At 41.7% G+C, this 20,960-nt stretch overlaps 1 protein-coding gene across 1 annotated transcript in view; it reads right to left on the bottom strand.

Annotated features, from left to right (window-relative positions):
- LOC111982249 (protein kinase C alpha type) overlaps positions 1–20,655 on the bottom strand; it is a 222,442-nt gene extending 201,787 nt beyond the window's left edge. The window contains exons 1-2 of the mRNA XM_024013793.2: positions 20,300–20,655; positions 19,518–19,549 (exon numbers count right to left, since the gene is read on the bottom strand). Of these exons, the coding sequence (XP_023869561.1) occupies positions 19,518–19,549; positions 20,300–20,466 (199 nt within the window). The 5' untranslated portion in view covers positions 20,467–20,655. The remainder of the gene's footprint in view (positions 1–19,517; positions 19,550–20,299) is intronic.
- Between the last annotated feature and the right edge of the window lie 305 nt (positions 20,656–20,960).

Raw genomic sequence — 20,960 nt, 5'->3', positions numbered from 1 at the left:
GAACTACTAACGTGTTAGTAGTAACCTTATATATTTTTGTACCTTTATTTAACTCGGAAAGTCAGTTAAGAACAAATTCTTATTTACAAAGAAGGTCTACCCCGGCCAAACACTAACCCGCGGCGACGCTGGGCCAATTGTGCGCCGCCCTATGGGAGCAGAATGTGTTGATCTCTTCATATATCCACCACTGACACATTCTACACAGCAGTAATCAAAACCAGGATCACACGAATCTAATAAACACAGAAATTGTGTTTATAGGTTGAACTGAGACTTGACTATGGCTTCATTTCCACTGGAGTCATTGGATGTGACGTTTTGAACAGTTCCTATTAGCGACTCCATAAGCTCCATGGCTCAGAGGGAATGGCTCTACCACCCACACACACACACACACACACACACAGAAATGTCTCCATCTCACCCCCTGCGTGTTGTCCGGGCCAGTGTGATAGTTTAATCAAGGCTGAAGCGTATAGCCCATTAGATTGGGCTGGAGACATTGGCTGTGGAAAGAGAGGCAGAGTTCTCAAGGAAATCACAGGAGAATGGGTCGATAGTTATTCGGTAATGTTTTCCGAGAGCGGGTTTTCAGTAAATGTAAGAGCGAGAGACTATTGATGTTGAATGTATGCATAGAGCACTACTCTGTGACTGAAAAAAAAATTCAATTGAATATGTGAAGCCTGATGATAACACATTATATACTTTCAAATATGTATTAAGCTGAATGCGGACACATTGAGAACGCTTTCTAAAATCTTTCTAAAGTCTTTCTAAAATCGCAATGTTAAGTTCATGAACCATGTGACTCAAATGAAAACTTGGAAGACAGCAATTGCAGTATTTGTATTAGTTTTAAGTGTATGTTTGAGACTAACTGCAGCTTGTCATCAGAGTTGTGGTTGCACAATGGAGAAKATGTCAATACATTTGCAAATATTGTCTCCCTTAAGGCCATGCAGCAAAGAGCGTGCATCAACCCACACACAATGATATTGGCTCTGAAAGGATGGAAGCAGCTAATGCCTCAAATCGCAGCTCAACTAATAACTTGACATTTCAATTCAAATCCACAGAGGAATRTTTCAATTCCTGCCAATAATAGGTGGACATTGTGCTGACCGCAAACTTGCTACCGAAGTGTCTACCTATGCCATTGTCCCTTACCTATTTCAACCTTCACAACAACAAGACTGTGGTTCCATAATAAGGTCCTTTTCAGATGGAAAGTCGGGATTGGAAGTTAGAGAAATTAGAAGAGGTCTATTACGCAACGCTTCCTGGGAACCAATCAAATGAGAGAAATTAGAAATATTCTAGGAAGCAATGCTTTCTGGGAACCAATCAAATGAGAGAAATTWGAAATATTCTAGGATGCAATGCTTCCTGGGAACCAATCAAATATTCTCAGACCTGCAAGCAGGCGGACTTAAGAATTACGACCCTCTATGACTATGATCAATAAAATCATCATATGTTCTATGTTGGAGTGAAAATGCTATGCATTTGTAGTGTTGTCAAGTTGAACAGAGAGTTATATCCTCACTATGGCTTGGCCTCTGTCTCTTCGCAGTACCAGTTGGGAGGACACACTGCTTGCGTCGCAAATGGCACCCTATTCCCTACATAGTGGGKACTGGTCAAAAGTAGTGCACTATATAGGGAAAKGGGGGCCATTTGTGACRTAACCACTTTCAACCTGGACCAGCCAAGCCCGCTGCCTTGGCAACCATAGTGCACATATCACAGATGCAGAGATAACAAGTTCKAGGATCATATCCAAATGGATAGTGCCACATCAGAAGAAAAGAAGCCCCCCAGGCCTTTAAAAACAAGGTACAAAAAACGCTGCAAATTCTATTTCTCTTTTTTAAGGTTTGAAGAAGGAAATTACTGCAAAGCAGAGCCTGTCACAGTGATTTAATATGAAAAAAATGAAAGAAGCCCTAAAAAATGTTTTTTCCCCCCCCGAAATATATCCTTCCTCTGASAYCCTGGAGTGTTTCAACAATAAAGCAGACTCTAAAAAACATASCAACCACACAATGAGAATAACTCRCACTAAGTCGAATGAATGCTGTTTGCACAAACAGTCTCAACACTATGCATGTAGGCCTATATCYCATAATAGAAGATCTTTGACATGTGCTTTATACTTTTCGCTGCATATTCTTTTGATATGGCAGTCTGTATGCTGTCTGTGGCTGCTTAACYCCATCATTTCCAAAGAAAATAATCTGCGTAGCAGACACAACAATAAGAACAGCCTCTTARCAATGCATTACACTGTACCATATCATCCCTACTAAAATGGGATTATAGGATTAAAAAGATTCAACTCGACCCTGTTCCTGTTCTAGATAAATCCTTTTTTTCTTCCATTAGATTATAACATTATCAAAACAAAAATCCAGGCAATTAAAGTCCAGATTACATTGTAATTTTGAGTCTGGTGCATTAGTCTTCACTCCATCATCTACCTAATAGACCTGTAATGCATTCAGACACTAATACCCCCACTAATCCATGTGTTAATGTCCAAGGGCCAGGCTGCGCCTCCTATGGATTACATAACTKATTTCTCTTCATATATCCATGTTAAAAGCATCCTGATCCTCCTAGTTGCAAAGTGGGCTAACAGTCCAACACACCTTTAGCGCTAGGATCCATGTTTCATGCGATGCTGCCCAGCTGTATGACTGATTAGATGGATGCACTCATCTATCAAACCTGCATCATTTCATAAACTGATGGGAGATTAGAGAAACATCAAATGAGTGCATAATGGTTATACTTAAAAATTGTTCTTGACCATGTGACCTGGCCAGAAAAAAAAAAAAAAACTCTGGGCCCTAGTTACACAGACATAAGCAACTCTTCGCAATCTGATCACGGCAAGAAGTGAGGTTAGAACTGAGACTGTAAAATAAATAAGGGGAAAACAACCACAGTCTATAAAATTGTCTGACATTTACCCCCTAAACAGTGCAGCTGAAGTGTTTTGAGAATMGCATAAAAGCATTTGTTCAACAAAATGTCAGGAAAAATGTGTRAGGCCGTTCTGATTGAAGAAGTGTWWAAGCTCATGTCATATTATCCAAAGTAAAGGTATAGGCGAAACAGAGAGAACACGATACAAAAAGAGAGAAAATATGGACTAGAATTTGCTAACAGGTGTAAATGAAGAGTTTGATGTTAAACAGARATCAGCCCAAACAGCAACAACAATGACATTCCTCCCCAAAGCCCCTCACTGTCACAGAGCAGAGCGCTAGCAGGTAATTAATGGAGTTTGGGGAAGCAGCTCAGATTAGCGCCTGGTTTTTGCCACCGCTAATACTMGGGAATGTCACAGAGCAGGCTCCAGTACAGCGCTAGGCAAGGCAATGCTATGCTARTGTAGGCTATGCTATGCTAGCCAATGCTACTGTAGACAACACTATGATACTGTAGGCTACACTATGCTATGCTAGTCAACCAGAAAGCACCATCACTCCACCTCAGCCTCAATGTCAGCTACAGACTGGTAGAGCGAGGTTGGCTTGCTCTGACAAATATGTACTTTTCAGGCTAAAAATATTAGCTTAATTGGCTGGCAGCTTGTTGTCGTATAGGCTCACAGGCCAAAGTTTCAGATAACATGGAAGTGGCATCGCTGTGACTTCTGGAAGCGGGGGAAGCATAATTGGCTTCAATCTTCTAGGCTTGTTCGCTGAATATTATTCACCACAACGTTGCATTACCTACACAAACAGATTGCTAATAAATGCCCTTGTAGGCTATTTCCACATCTCCATATGCCCCATTTTCAWMMAAATGATTTTCATTCCTGATGCCATTTCCCCATATTGAGATTCCATTTAGGACTGGTGAGTTTCATTCAGCTGCATTCGAGGCATGCAACATGTTGTAATGAGATTGTAAGCAATGTCTTGTTATTCTTCCTTCAGATCGCACTGCCAGCAAAGCAGCTACATTACAGTTCATAACTAGGTAGCTTGTGTGGTAAAAGGCTGAGGAAGTGAGCAACCTGGTCCAGTAGAAGTTACAGCTGTTCTCTCTTAGCTCCTAATAAAGTGGTCATAGCGATCCTCGTTAGCTCCGAATACAGTGGTCATAGCGATCCTCGTTAGCGCCTAATACAGTGGTCATAGCGATCCTCGTTAGCGCCTAATACAGTGGTCATAGCGATCCTCGTTAGCTCCTATACAGTGGTCATAGCGATCCTCGGTAGCTCCTAATACAGTGGTCATAGCTGCCCTCGGTAGCTCCTAATACAGTGGTCATAGCTGCCTCTGGTAGCTCCTAATACAGTGGTCATGCTGCCCTCGTAGCTCCTAATACAGTGGTCATAGCTGCCTCGTTAGCTCCTAATACAGTGGTCATAGCTGCCCTCGTTAAGCCTCTAATACAGTGGTCATAGCTGCCCTCGTTAGCTTCCTAATACAGTGGTCATAGCTGCCCTCGTTAGCTCCTAATACAGTGGTCATAGCGATCCTCGGTAGCTCCTAATACAGTGGTCATAGCTGCCCTCGTTAGCGCCTAATACAGTAGTTATAGCGATCCTCTTTAGTCCCTACAGTGGTTACAGCTAACCACTTTGTATTTTAAAAAAGGTAKACCATGCTCAGGTGTACTTTTGTACGGAGCTTTCAAACTAAACCATACAATAGCTCAGAACAAGCCGTACATCTAATCTGTCAAATGGAGCTAGAGTGATATGTTCGTGGACTTGATGAAAAATGTGCTTAAAGGAACATTTCTGTTCCAGGAAATGATGGAAAAGGTGAAGCCTTTTAGAGAGGATTTAGATATTAATAGAGGATTTCAATATTAATCCTAAACTGGTCTCTTTTTGATATAGCATTCAGTCTTGATGACGTTTGAGTTAAAAAACAACCCCCCCCCCAAAAAATAAAAAAATAAAAAAAATAAAAAAAATCGGTGGCAATTACATAAAATAAGGTATCTCGGCCAACATGAGCTCATAAAAAACCCTTTTCGCCATCTTTCAGTTTCACTTCAAATGTACTCTCCCCTACAACAAAAGCGGCCACAGTGCTTTCCGATATTTCACAAACAAAGTATTTTTCCCAAGAAGCTTAGCCTAACACAGCTTCCCCATCATCGACTACGGGAGCAGAACAATGGCAAAGGTTCTTAGGACCACCTGAGAACACTAYATACCACTCCAGATACATGAAACCGAGATGAGAGCAGTTCCTGGATCAGCTCAATAGAGGACCATTAATGAAAAGGTCGGTGGAAGTGACAACAGWGAGGCACACGCAGTGCTACGATTGATAGATACTGATAATATGAGTTTAGGCCTCTGGTGAAACAGAACATTTACAACTGAGACCATGTCTATTGTCTTACCTTCTGATTATAATGTGGAAGATACAAGGTTGTGAATTKTCAGTTATTTAGGCCTACATTTTTGACAAATTAAATGACATGTAACTACAAGCCTGAGTTAAATTTAGATCCGAGTTCAAGGGTAACCTGGCTCAATTTGGCGTCCCCCTCTCATAAAGGACCACACATCTGAGCGTACTCGAAACACACCATTTGGGGGGGGAAAAAGCATAACAGTAGACCAAGCATTAGAATCGCCTTCCTAATGTTGAAGCTTAACTGGCTCAATCTGTTCTAATTATAATCTCAAAAATGGTATGTACCCTATATCAGTCCACTGAATCCAAAACYGTCTTATCAGTGTACTCTGCCCTCCTTGGAGTAAGCTATACAGTGAGAGAGTGCGTAATTGTAACTGCTGAACGGTATTCAATATGTCKGAGAATTTGGGAAGGGGGCTTGTGGAACCTTACTTTGGCAAAATAATTATCTTCACTGTCATCTGCCGGCACAAGGAACAAAGGGAGTCGGGAGCTCCCCCCCTCTGCACAAAATAAGGCACCTGCACAGCCACTGTACTACACTACGGTGCTGAAGAATGACAAGACGACAGGAACACAATAAAGAGGAAACCAGAGACTATTACGCACTGTAAGCACAAGCAGACAAAAATTGACTGCTGTCATATCGACATTTATATTCATTATAATGCCCTTTTTGCTTTGTGATGACTTTCACTATTTATCAAGGCCACTTGACACTTATAATGATGTTTAGGCTACGGATGTTTTCATCATTTGACCACGCGTCTTGCTGACTTATGGTTGGGGTATTTATTTTAACAGTATAAAAAGAAGCTGTTACCATGTTCAAACACATATTGTTTCTGTTTCATAGTTGTAACGAAYGCACTCCACAAATTTGATTGAACACTTGAAGTTGTGCTTTGTGTTTTTACATATAGCCTACAGTAGCATAAACTAATGAAAATGCTATCGTGTTATTTGAAATAAAATGTGTATTCTAATAATGAAATGTATTAAATTACACTGTTAGAATGTTGCAGTCAGAATYGCTGCTCATTAGGTTGAAGACGGGTCCCCTCGAGGCCCAGCTGTTCTAGTGTTGAAATTCCTCTGCCATCATATCCCTGGACCCACAGGGGGCATTTTACCCCTCTCCAGTTTCCCCCTTTATGCGTCATAACAGCTTCATGAAGTGGATGGTTAGAGTCCTATTAAAACAAGCTACGCTTTAACTAGGGCCCGTATTTATAAAGCTTCTCAGTGTAAGAGTGCTGGCCTAGGATAAGGTCACCCCTCTTATTCGTTATGATTTAATAGGCAAAACTGATCCAAGATCAGCACTCCTACTCTGAGACGCTTTGCATAGATCCACTAGAAAACATTCTAGAAGAGCATCATTAGACGCTAAGCCCCGAGAGAGCCTGGTTAAGACTTACTAGGTCCGGGGACGACAGAGATCAATGATCATTGACGTAGCATGGAAGCTCCAGAAAGCTCTAGAAAATGGATGATGTTGCCAAGTTCATCTGGTCGGCGGAGGGTCGGCGTTAAATGGTGTAAAGGGAAATCCAGCTGATGGTCAAGTGCCCTGCGTGCAGATGTGGGACATTTTGCGCGTGTCACTCCATGTTTTCATAGAGACTCACATTAAGTAGAGAGAGGGATTTTCTCATGGTATTGATCATGTGTAGAGCGCTAAACCCTCATAAGCTCACTTCTCAGGAGCATAACCACAAAGGGATTCGCCTTAATGTATGTAGTCCACGTACTATAAAAAGCATTTGATTCACTTTATTTACAGTAAAAGCTGCTGTTAGAGCAGGCAGCTGAATAGCGGCATGATATGCTGTAAGCCGCCTTACCTACACCTCAATAATTTACTTAAAAGCTACAATATGTAACATTTTGGGCGACCCGACCAAATTCACATAGAAATGTGTGTTATAGACCTGTCATTTTCATTGAAAGCAAGTCTAAAAAGCYGCAGATCTGTTCCATGTAATCTATTTCTATGCTTTCTGTTCCTAAGTTTAGTTTTTGCATCTTTTASTTTCAGTTTTGTACATCCGCTTTAAACATCTGAAAACACAGTATTTTTGGTTATGTTTAAGATATTTCACAGCGGTTCAGATGGTACAATGATTGTCTGCACAATGACTGCTTGTTTTGTCACAAACTGAAATTAGGCAACCTATTCAAATTTTGTCTGCATATTGCATCTTTAAAAGGAAGCCAGTTTATCTACAAATGTCACAACATTCAGACCCAAGGCAGAGCTAAGTGAGGTAAGGTTATGTGAATTATGGCTCAAGTGACAGTTGCAAATACAGTAGCTACAGCACCCATTTGTGCTTTCTATAGAAAGCCTATGGATCTAGAGGATAAGACGTGTTGACATTGGCAGGTTACAAGGAAGTGTCCATCTCTCTAGTTGCCACGAGTGGAGTGTCTCTGTTCTATTTACCCTAGAGTKATTTTGCTCCGCAAACACAACATTAATACAAGCCCAGACCATGTAAACATGAGTCAAATTGGATGACACCTTCAATGCATCTCTTTGTCTGACAACACAATACTGGTGAGCGATAAGCAAAAGAGCCATTGAAAAGACAGAAAGCATCTTGGTATCTGAAAGTAATTTCTAGGCTATAAGCTAGCAGTTCAATACAACTTAATATAATAGTTTGACAARTTAAAGATGCACTATGCAGAAATCGCTACGCCATTTCCTGGTAGCTAAAATTCTAACAGTTCTCCTAATTTCAGTTCGTGACAAAACGAGCAAGTATAGCGTAGAGAATCATTGTGCCATCTAAAATATTGTATTTTAGGCTGCTTCTAGCTGGTGTACAAAACTTAAAGTAAAAGAAGTAAAAACYAAACGGGAAGCATAGAAATAGCGCACATAGAAGATATCTACCGCTTCMTAGACTTGCTTTCAATGAGAATGACCGATCTATAACTCATATTTCTATGTGAATTTTGTCSGTTCACATAAAATACATGCAGCAYCTTTAAAAGTACAACTTAATAAATATTTGATTACGGATTCTTAAATCTGGCTATATTTTAGCAATAAGACATGAGAACCTGTGGATTATCGTGAACAACACACGGTTTAGGTCTGTTATTAGGTCTGTTCTAAGACATGACGTGATGCGGAACCATAGCGAACAAGGACCCTGGCAAATCAGGACACATGACATACTCAACACTCCCATTCARCCTGTATGCTTATGCTTTCTCTCCCACTGGCGTGGCTGTGTGTTGTCAACCTGATTCTGTTATGACCAGCCTGCCAAGTCATAACTGTATGACAGAAGAAGCGTTAAGGTCCCCCAGCAAACGCACTCCAGAACCTAGCAGCCTCTTTCCTTTGGGATGAGAGCTGCACTGTGCAGATGCATCTTCTCAATGGACAAGGCAACAAGATCAAAGGACCTGGCTCCAAGGATTAGTMTGGGAAYGTTTCCGGCACTTTGCTAGTGGAAAAACATAGTCCAGCAAAGGGAGCTTTTCATCTGATGTATGACGTCATCTGGTGTAGGATGCCAGCGGTAACATTGTCAATATTATTCTTAGAGTAGGAGTAGCGGGAGTACAAAGCATACTGTGGAGTAGACACTGGTGATAGTCCTAAGGGCCTTATGTCTGTATTCTCCTCCCGTCTCCCTTTTCTGTCACTTATTCCTCCTTTTTCCATCACTCGCTCTCTGAGAAGAAATGTATGTGAACAAGAACACCTGTTATATTTGATTTCAGGCTGACGACCAAGAGAAAAGTGATTCTGAACAACTAAAATGTTCTGCCTGTCTCGGCAAGGGTTGCCATCAAAGCTCTGGCTGTCTTCTTTGTTTGATTGCTTGCCTAGTCACTTCAAAGCCCCATACTGCGAAACCGGCTTGGATCAATCATGTATCAGCAAGTAAACAGTAGGCTATTATCTCATGCCATACAGGTGTCCGTGGATGCATTTCCAACCCTGCTGGAATTCTCTGGCYAACAAGATTTGAATGAACGTGCACAGAGGTAGATAATGACGCTCTTAGTCCATTGGTTCATGATTATGTTCAATTGCACTTTATACAGAGATGTCTTGGGTGGTCTGAAAGCATATCCCCCTGAAATACAGTCTCTCATCAATACATCTGGCCATGTTTGGCACGCAAAACGGCTACATTTCACTGACACTAATATTAACGTACCCTGTTCACATATCAAAAAGCATTTCCCCTAGTGAGTAAATAATTCAACATGAACGGATGGGTTTCATTTCCATACGGTACAGCTACATTGTCAAAAACAGAGGTTTTAACGGAAATCCAAAATGTCCGTTTGTCTTGTAAGGTCATTTCTGGTCAGTGTGGGTAGCTGGGTATCGCTCCAACTCTCTGGGGATCCCCCATCACAGCATGGTGCTGCCTGTCTGGTTTAGCTTCAAGGCACACAGCGGTAGTATTAACACATTTGGGCTGTTTTGAAGGGATCTCCGCCCATGCAGGCTTTCCCCATGTCCACAAAGACAGACAGACACAGCAGCTCTGTTGGATCTAAAGCCATAATCCACCCACACAGCCCTGGAAATGGCCTGGATTAACCAGTGGCGATGGCAAGTCATTTACAAAGTAGAGACAATCCATGACACAGGCATCCTGGCTACTAATGCATTGGCCAAATGACCCCGGCTTGGTTGTTGCCTGGCTCTCAGGCCATTCGGGTATGCTTATGGCCTATTTGACTTTAGTATGTACAAAAGAAATGACATCACTGCCTCGCTTTCAAACCAAGGTATTATGTTATTAGAAAGTCCATATAGGTCTACAGCGTTTTAATAATGCCCGGCACTAAAGTGCGTTGTGGAGAGTTGATGAACAGATATAGTCCATATACAGCATTTTAATGCCCGTCACTAAAGTAAGTTGTGGTTGAGGGGTTTGATATGAGCCTAGATATCCAGCTGTTGTACTGTAATAGCTGTCAGGGTAACGGATGTAATGGAGGATCGCTCTGTTCTGTTCTTTCTGCTCAGCCCTAGGGGCAAGAGGTGCTGTTGTATCTGTGTGCATACGTGGGCTGGAAACGAGGGGTTGTCTAGGTTTTGTGTGTCCTACGGTGGAAGGAGGATCTAGAGGCTGTACCAATGGAAGGTTTAGGAGGTTAAGCGGTTTTACTCCCGGGGCCAGCGTATTCACATCATCCCTTTAATCTGCCCGGTTACCCCTGCCATCAGAGTGGATTGGATGACTAACCTGATAGACAGAGAGAGAGACACACACACACTACTAGCAGCCCTCTCTGTATTCTCTTTCACTATTGTGATGAGCAGCAGCTAAATCTGAATCATCAGCTTGGGTCATGACCTCAGCTCTCAGAGTACATAAGAATGAGCCTGGCGCTAACCGAGGGCTTTATTGATCATTTCCCTTAGGATGCTGTGGAATGGAGATAATGAGGAGCGAGAGAGAGGGGGGGGGGGGAGAAGGGTTGGTTACATCTGCTCTACCCAAGGCAGAGTGCACTGTAGCGGCCAAGCTCTCTGGCACTCAGCCCAGGGGAGGAGAGCCCTATTGTGAAAGCACCAATCCACAGCCTCCGAGGCGATGCGCTGGCTGCAACCAAAGCCTATAGGCATAGCCCAGGGCAATGTGTTTGGTAATCCACAGCGCCAGCATAAATCACATAACCCTGGTTGGTTGACACAGTTGGCCTTTGCCTGTCGACTGGTGTCAGCAGTGGGTTTGTTTATGGCAAATTCTCCCTCTAACCCTGCCTCACTGACAGCTACCAACACTGTCCATTAAAGTTGATTTCAAGTGGACTTTGTGATAAAGCCACCACACGTCCCTAAGGAAGAGATGGTATTCACTATARAGTAGATAAGGCCTATTAAACCCAGGGGAAATATGGTGGGGAAAGASTATATGGTCACTCGTCTTGGTCAAAACATTTGCAAACTCTATATTAACAAAGAGTCAGTAATAAAAATTGAAAAAAAAGAACTGTACCTTGCAGAAGTACAGGCAGAATACAGGTTCAGGTTCAAGTTAAGCATAGAGAGGCTGATAGATGAAACAGGACCAAATAGTTACATGAGGAGTTCTGTAGTCCCCCATAACAAACTACCTACCTACGCACGGAGGCCGTAAAGGTTTTTGGATACTAAGGAAAGGTTTCTCGGACACAGATTAGCCCTWGTCCTGGACTAAATAGCACTTCCGATGGAGAATCTCCATTGAGAATGTTTTAAATCCGGAACTAGACCTAGAAATCGGTCTCTCTGAAACTAGTCGTTACAGCAATAGAAAGTGAGACCTGCTCAAAAATGTACTGCTGAGAAACAAACTTCAAAACAGGGGAAGGCAGATGGGAGTCCTCGGTACCTATGGGAGATGGGAGGACTAGAATACACACCTGCTGGACTGCGGGGGAAAGTAAGGACACAGGGTAGAGTTTACCTTTCCATCCTTTGTCAACACAGGATGTGCACAAGGATTCCCTTAGCACTGTCTAAASAAGCCCGGAGCACAGGAGCGTGATCTGAGAGCGGGTTGAGAGGCCACTGTTCATCAAAAGGGAGGGAAGGTTCCAGGGAACCTCTAGGTCAATGTTTGGTTAGAATTTTTTTATTTTATTTTACCTTTATTTAACTAGGCAAGTCAGTTAAGAACAAATTCTTATTTTCAATGACGGCCTAGGAACAGTGTGTTAACTGCCTGTTCAGGGGCAGAACGATAGATTTGTGCCTTGTCAGCTCGGGGATTTGAACTTGCAACCTTTCGGTTACTAGTCCAACGCTCTAACCACTAGGCTACCCTGCCGCCCCAACGTGCATGTCTGCAAACACAATGAAAGTGAACAGAGACACACAGGCTTGGTTGTCTGTGGTACACCGTGTGACAATCATCCTGGTTATTGGTTGTATTAAGTCGTTTTGACTAGAGAGAACATGACTTTGAAACCTTTTCTATATGTAAATATGCAGGACACCTCAATTTGTCTACATTTGTTCAGGTATTTCATAACATGTTTTGTCTGGACTGATCTAACCTAATTTGACTGTTTACGTTCAAAAGAGAGAAAAAACTCAATTTCATGGCACCATTACACTGTCCATCCACACATATCTCATGGCACCATTACACTGTCCATCCACACATATCTCCATGGACATTACACTGTCCATCCACACATATCTCATTCATGTTCCCTAGACATTCCTAGACATTGCTCTGCTCCTAACACTCCCTTGGGAGATTGCTCCTCTCACACGTAGAAACCTATTATTCGTCCACTCTCACCAACCACAGACCATTGGAAGGCGTCGGGTAAACTCCACTACCACCTGTCAAAGGAGACCCAGTCTACCCTTCCATCAACCCTTCAAACCATCCATGGCCATCCATGAAGACACTATTCCCTGGGCTTCATTTCTCCATCCATAATGGAAGAGAAGGTAGTAGTAGAGAGAGAAACGCTTAAAYGCCCATCTGAGGTAGGTCGTTTTGAAGCCAATGGTTTTATGGTTGGTTTAACATGGTTTCAATATTTGCTATCAATGTATGGACAAGCCTGCCAGGAGATTATGTAAGATCTAAAAGCAGGTGACTTCTCAATGGTAATTTCATTTTTAGAATCAATTGATATACGCTTAGGTACAGTATATGATGTGCCTAGGTGGGCTTAAAATGTTCAATTGGGCCAATAACCATCAATAGAATGCTTACGCTAACTCCTCCATTCAATATTAGCGATAATACCTACATTCTTACTATTTGGATGAAAGACTGCAATCATGTTTTAAATGGTACAGTTTATAGAYGCTGGGTGTGGAGCTATGCACACGTTTACAACGTGGCAACAGCAATTCCAATGTAATTGGGATATGAATACAAACGCCTGCAGGTTCACTTGTGGAATTGGATTCCGCAGAAACAGGATTGCTTGAGGGGAACAAGAATTGGCACAGATACCATCTCACATGGTGACAACTTGCACTTGGGTAAACATGAGGGCTTGTTCACCCCTCACCTTTACTTTGGTTGTATTTGCTCAACATTTAATTGGAGAGGGCGAGTAACATGGTAGTGACACGACAGCACAGCTCAACTGTGACCGTGAGGTGTCGGTTTACAAACCAAGGAAAAGACTTGTTGAGTGTTAGCTAGTGGATATGATATCTCTGTTGGCTAAGGCTTCTGACARAACGGAACGATAGGAAGAGATCTTGAATTCTTAATCAACAATGTTGCTTTAGGTGGTCTAAATAGAGCAGATATGAAATAATCCACGGGGGATTGGTAGCTAATGGTTTTAGAATGGAGACCAATATGACAAGCACATTTTAAATGTCTCGCAAGCAACGATTTAACAAATGTTGGAAACACAGATACTGTATGTCGAGTTCACAGTTGAACACCAACAAATGTATTAATACCAGACAGAGATTTTCTAATTTTCTAATTCACGATACACACATGCATGCAGGAACCGGAACACACCCACAAGTATACACACTAGGGTTGCAAAGGGTCGGAATCTTTCCAGTAAATTTCCAGAAATTTTCTATGGGAAGTGAAGCCCTGGAATTTTGGGAATTTTGCTTAAATTCATCAGAAGAGTTAGCTTATAACAGTGAACCTTTTTTGTGGATACACATAAGGCAATTCTAGGTCTTGTGGTGTATTTTGGTTAAACTATCCCCAATTTAATGGAATTGCAACCCTCTGCATGCACAGTACATTCTTCCATCACATGTGATGGAAGAGTGCACTGCACATGTACAGCTGATTCTCAAGATCTTAAACACTAATGAGATGCTAATGAGCCCACACTACTACACTGTCTGAGCCTAGGATTACATACTTTCTGGTAAATTTTTTGTACAATACCAGGTGGGGTGAATATATTTGACATGACATATATTATTTTTTGTTAACTAGTAAATAGTAGCCTACAGAAAAGTGTGTTTAAATCATTTCTAACTTGTTAACAATTTCTGCGAGTTAGTTTTTGCTACCATGTGGGTTTTAGCTTGCTTGAGCCTGCTAACTGAGGAGTGTTAATTCACCTGTTTCCATGTTTAATTTTACAACATTGATCTTACAAAGGAGTTGTTTAATCTAACTTTAACTATTTATCTGTACATGGAATTGTATTTGTTGTTTTTTACTCATTTTTTTCTAATCTTCACAGGAAAATGCCACAGGTGCTATCTGATGTGTGGAGACATTTCACTGCAGCTAATGTTGAAGGAAAAGCTGTGTACATTTGCAAGTACTGTGCCAAATCATATGTGAAGAATACAACAAAGATGCAGAATCATCTGGCCAAGTGCATAAAGTTCCCTCAGCGGCAGAGCTCACAACAAGCAACCTATGTCAAAAGTCTCTCTACTTCATGGTCCTTCTTAAATCAGAAGTTTTTTTTGACTCAATGGAGGAATATAAATCAGAGAAATGCTGATGAATGTCTTGCTCGAGCTGTGTATGCAACTGGTTCACCTCTGACGCGAACAGGCAGTGTGTATTGGAAGAGATTTCGGGAATGTTCTTCGCCCAGCATACACCCCTCCAACCAGACATGCTTTATCTACTCATTGTCTGGATGCAGAGTTCAAGTGAAGGTCAAGCAAATCATAGAGAAAGCAGACTGTATTGCAATCATCTCTGATGGGTGGTAGAATGTTTGTGGGAAAGGAATAATTAACTACATCATCGCCACCCCTCAACCAGTATTCTACAAGAGCACAGACACAAGGGACAACAGACACACCGGTCTCTACATTGCAGATGAGCTGATGGCTGTCATCAATGACCTTGGACKACAGAAGGTTTTTGCACTGGTGACAGACAATGCTGCGAACATGAAGGCTGCTTGGTCTGAAGTGGAGGAGTCCTACCCTCACATCACACCCATTGGCTGTGCTGCTCATGCATTGAATCTGCTCCTCAAGGACATCATGGCACCGACAACAATGGATACACTACAAGAGAGCCAAGGAAATGGTTATCAAGTTATAGCAGCAATCTACCTCACCAAGCAAAGTGAGAAGAATAAGAGCACCACATTGAAGCTGTTCAGCAACACSCAGATGTAAGAGAAGAAATCCAAACTGCCCTGCCCACTTCACTGTTGCTCCTAGCAGAGGTAACTGCCGTTCTGAAATACATCAAGAAGTGTGAAGACTTCTGCCTGAAGCCCATACACGCCACAGCGTAGAGTAAATCTTGGACCCCAAGTATGCTGGCAAGAGCATCCTGTCTGGTGCAGAGATCAACAAGGCCTATGGTGTCATCCCTACCGTGTCTCGCCACCTTGGCCTGGAAGAGGGCAAGGTTCTTGGCAGTCTGGCGAAGTACATTTCCAAGCAAGGGCTTTGGGATGTAGAGGCAATATGGCAGTCGTGCCAACATTTCTCATCAGCCACCTGGTGGAAGGGATTTGTGGATATGAGGCGCTTTCCTCCTTCAAATCCTACCAACATCAGCCGCCTCAGAGTGCAACTGGTCCTTGTTTGGGAACACACACCAAAGCTCGCAACAGGCTGACCAATACAAGGGTTGAAAAATTGGTGGCCATCGGGGCAACGAGCCATCCTCAACAAGGTTGGAAAGTGACAGTGAAGATGAGGCCTCAGTCTGATGTTCAAGAGGTGGACATTGAGGAGGTCCAGGGAGAAGACATGGAAGCCTGAGAGGAAGACGTTAGTCTAGAAACTATCATTTTACAGATGTATGTTGAAAACGTTTTTTGGGAGATGTGATGGATCATTGGGGATCATTCAATATTCCATTTATTTTGTTGTTCAGTGAAATCATCCCATGTGAAGAGTCAACTCAATTAAAGTTCAATTCGTAATTAAATTATTWAAAAAAAAATTATATTGGAAGGATTTAATCATTTGCAATTATGTCTACTTATGATAATGTAAAAGGTTTATGTTTCCGTCTCCATATGATATGGTAAATAAATCCAATGCAAAAAAACATCTAAATTTAAATGGTATTAATATTAATTAGCATATATTTCCATTAATTCCCATATAGTCCCGTTAATTCCCATATATTCCCACGGAAAGTTAATCTCTGAATATTCCCGCAAAATGTGCAACCKTWATACACACACACACTCTTTCTCACGCTCACTCCACAACAATAAAAGCAGTCATTTTCCAGACAAGGGGCTTCTGAACCCCCAAGAGATCAAAAAGCCTTCTCTGGTGAGTGTTTATCCTCGTACTCCAGCAAATGGATGTATTTTGCTGCCATTTAACAGCAGCTCTCAGAAGACATCCTTTCAGAAAGGATCACATTCAACCAACGGCTCAATGATCACAGGTTAACATCATCCTGGCTGGCTGAAGCAGCAGCACTTACCATGAGGCAGGGACTCTCAGCACTGGCTGGCAAGATCACCACTTTCCACATTACACTACCATTCATGTTCAGAGGATGGCATATATCCGAGGGGGACACCACTTAAGCGCATATCAACATACTTAACTGGCATTCAACCGGTAACGTTGTTAATGAAGTGTTTGCTCCTTAGGAAAATGTCCTGCTTTGCTCACATTCTTATCTTCCAGAGAAAGGATGAGAGTGGGTTTTTCTCAGTTATTACACCAGTTCATTGGAAGTGCATCCATYCAGGAAATGCTTACAAATAATAAGAAAAAGTCTGATTCCAAGAAACGAATAACTTTTCCAGCYAACCAACATTTCMCTCTCTGGCTGCCAAGCTAATTGTCAGCTTWAGAAATGTTAGACAGATCYAGACAGCAGATAACGTACTGTAATGATCCATTTCCTTTTTGATGTCTCCAGAGGAGTTACTGTTGRTTCTCTTTTCTGCATGAGAACGGTCTTGGGATATCAGACACATTAAATAGTCATTTATCGGACACTTTCATCCATAGTGGCTTACAACCAGATTTACAATCAAGGACTTACAACAACAATCTCTAAGCACCACAATTGTACACTATATTTAAAATCTTCAGGTCAGGCCACAATGCTTTTAGAACATAAAATAAACGTCTGGCTAGTGAAGACTTGGCTCGAGTTAGTGCAGCATTATTTTCACTAAATGTCCACGGCAACACATTACCCTTTAAAAAGAATTGCCGTCTAAAACTAGAAAACTGAATCTGAATACAGAAATATACACTAAGTGTACAAAACATTAGGAACACCTGCTCTTTCCATGACATCGACTGACCAAGTGAATACAAGTGAAAGCTATGATCCATTATTGATGTCACTTGTTAAATCCACTTCAATTAGCGTAGATGAAGGGGAGGAGACGGGTAAAGAAAGATTTTAAAGCCTTGAGACAATMGGAGACATGGATTGTGTATGTGCGCCTTCAGACGGGGGAATGAGTAAGACAAAAGATTTAAGTGCCTTTGAACAGACGGGAATCGGTAAACAAGAAGTTTGAGATTATTGATGGTACATGGAAGAGACACATACCCACTCTGACTAAGGAGACTTGGCAAACTACAGGCAAATGCCATTAACCCCTCTGACCTAGCCTGGTTAAAGCGCAAGCAGATTCAGCTGCCAGGCTACAGTACAGCATTCTAAGTCCCAAATGGCACCCTATTCCATAGGGCTTTGGTTTTGTAGAGAAAATCTCATATTTCTGTTTCCTTTACAAGGCCTATTTGAACTCTGGCATCCATGAGATTGCCGTGTGTGATTTGATTTCATGTCAGTCCAGTTAGTCAGCTGGGAATAATGTATGCTAATTAATTTCTCCATTTAACGTTTAGCAAATAGTCCTCAAAACAACTAGGTCCGTCTTTCCCAAGAGCTGAGGAGAGCATTGTAAATGTTCTCACTTTGATATCATAAATAACCATTTATTTTTATTTTTAAATCACAGACAATTAATTCTTCACACAGACAACCACTAAATGTCAAGATATTCCCTAGTATTAGCTGCATAAATCCAATTAAGATGATTTAAGTCTCAAAGTGCATTTGAAGAAACTCCTGAGACTCAAACAAAAACACCCGGAGAGTAAAGAGAGTTCAAAGTCTCTAAGTTGCAAGTCATTGGCTTATTAAACATGTATAAATAACTTTTTTTTTTAAAGAACTGCTTCAAATTACTTGAAATGGTAATGAGATTGGAAAAGGGAAGGAAACAGAAAACAGTCACAACATCAATCCATGCCATTTCTTTGAGTGATTAGACCTTCTGAGTGCTTCCTCACAGATACTTTAACCATTCTTTTCTGTTATTTACGACTTCATATTCCAGTGTGTGTGTGTGTGTGTGTGTGTGTGTGTGTGTGTGTGTGTGTGTGTGTGTGTGTGTGTGTGTGTATGTGTGTGTGTGTAAGGAAGACATCATACTCAAACAGTAACTCCAATAAGAATTGCAACATTCTTTTGTCAATGCAAGCGCAAACTTGAATGTTGTGAAAATTCTGTGCCACTTCTGGCGTGTGTTTACTGTGAACACTGAGGCTGTACCTGCTTTAATTGACTGTTAACAGCGGCCAAGTAAGCTACTGTGGCTATTTGATCATCGTGTAGGCCTACCAGYGTGGCCTATCCTCAAAAACAATGGAGAAAAATGCATCCCATAACATTTTAACATGGAAATAGCTGTTCTATCATTAAGCCTACAGTAGCAGCCGATGTGTGGTGTTCAATGAAGGCCTACATTCCATGAGACTTTTGAAAAAACCTGTTTATCCACTTGTTCTTCAGACAAGGTGGTGATTGAAAATGTTGTGTTTTTTGATGCAATAAACCACTTGACAAAATAAAATGCATTATTATTCCCATACCATTATTACAAAGAATCAGACCAATTATGCTACTTTCTGCCTACTTAGCTTATTCAAGGCCCTCTCAAATTATAACACTGCCCCTTTAAGAAAAAAAGACTGCTGCAGTCTGATGGGAGCTGCCTGTGCAGTTTAGAGGGAACACTGCCTACCATATATCTCAAACTCTTTGAAAGGTAAGTAAGTCCAATACAAATTGCAACATTCTTTAGTCTATGCAAGTCAAATTGACTGGTCCTCTTGAATTAATGCAGTACAAAAACACACACACACGAGTATACACTGCATGGTGGACTGGAGCTGAGTGAATGGACATCATTCATTACCTTGACACTGGAATCCTTGCTTTCCAAATCCCCTGTGAAAAGAGACGAAAGTGAGTAATGAAATAACAAGTAGCATGAAACAGACAGATACACAAACATGTTAGTAATATCAAGCAGAAACAGCAGTAGTCTCCATGACTCGGAGTCAAAAAAGCAAGTAGCCTAAACTGTTTAAGGTGTTTCCCAAGAATCATTACACATTACTTAAGATTTTAGCGGCCATAGGTCGTAACTGTGAAATTATGTTCACTCACTCAAGATGACATATCTCTGTAGCTATCAATACATAGTTAAGCAAACACACCACCTTGAAAAGAGGAAGGTTGGTCAACATGGGTGCGTCTTCAACCACCCAACAGCCTGAATAGTTACCACTTGTGTTTCGGGTTTAAGTGCCTATATAGTTCGTTGGCAGCAATTTATTTAAAAATACTTATCAAAAAACATGAGGACTAGGAGAAATACAACTTTTACCATTTGTAACAAACATCAAAGTAGGCGCGCTGTCACAATCACAATGTACACAATGAATCTAGCCCACCGTAGGCAGAACGGATTCATTTACTTTGGACTTGCATTGAGGCACATTACAGTCAAATGTTAGGCTTTAAGAAGTCCAGCTTTGGCGTGGTAGACCAAACATTCCAGTAAGGAAAGTATACGTAACGGTGCAGCACAGTTAGCTGTGTAGGGAAAGTGACAACCGAATAGCTGGTTGAGAAGACAGCGGAGTTCTCAAACGTTCAACAGGCAAAGGCCGTCTGGAGAGGAAAATCGCTTACCAGATAAAGTCGGTGCAGTGACTACAAAAAGTCGGCTGCTTGAAGAACCTCGCAGTGAATTTGTGGTCCTTCACTTCATGGACGTTCTTCTGCCTCAAAGCTCCTTTACGAGCGAACCCTTTCGCGAAGTCCCCGGTCCCCTCGTTGAATTGCGTGACATCAGCCATAGTCAAAAAGCAACGTTATTCCTCTCTATCCAATGTATATATATACCTATTCAATCAAATGTATTTCCACGCGCACTGTATTTTGCCACTGAGCGGGAGAGTCGGTCACACTGTACTATCTATGAGCTGTCGCTACAACCACTTTTACTGACGGCTCCACACTGAGCGCTTTGCTTCCTTCTTTCACTTCAGCTGACGTCAACACAATTAATCGCCTGGAGGGAGGGCTGTTGGAATTTGGAAGATTGGAGCGTCATCCAGTGGTGTAAAAGATACTGGCACATTTTGGGGTTAAAACTATTTATTTGAAGAGAAACGACATATCAGTCATACCATAGTCCGTGCTTGACTTGGCTAAAATGTGTTTCTTATGGAGTTCCTGCACCTAAATTCAAACAGAACCGGCACCCAAAATGAGTACCTATTTCGCCTAAGTCAAGCACTGATCATAGTCATCACATTTTTATCCATTATCAATGTGTTATGTATGGCTT

Source organism: Salvelinus sp. IW2-2015, linkage group LG21, assembly GCF_002910315.2.
Source record: "Salvelinus sp. IW2-2015 linkage group LG21, ASM291031v2, whole genome shotgun sequence".
Classification (NCBI taxonomy): Eukaryota; Metazoa; Chordata; class Actinopteri; order Salmoniformes; family Salmonidae; genus Salvelinus; species Salvelinus sp. IW2-2015.
Note: the sequence above shows the minus strand (reverse complement) of the source record. Positions and strands in the feature narration are given on the sequence as shown.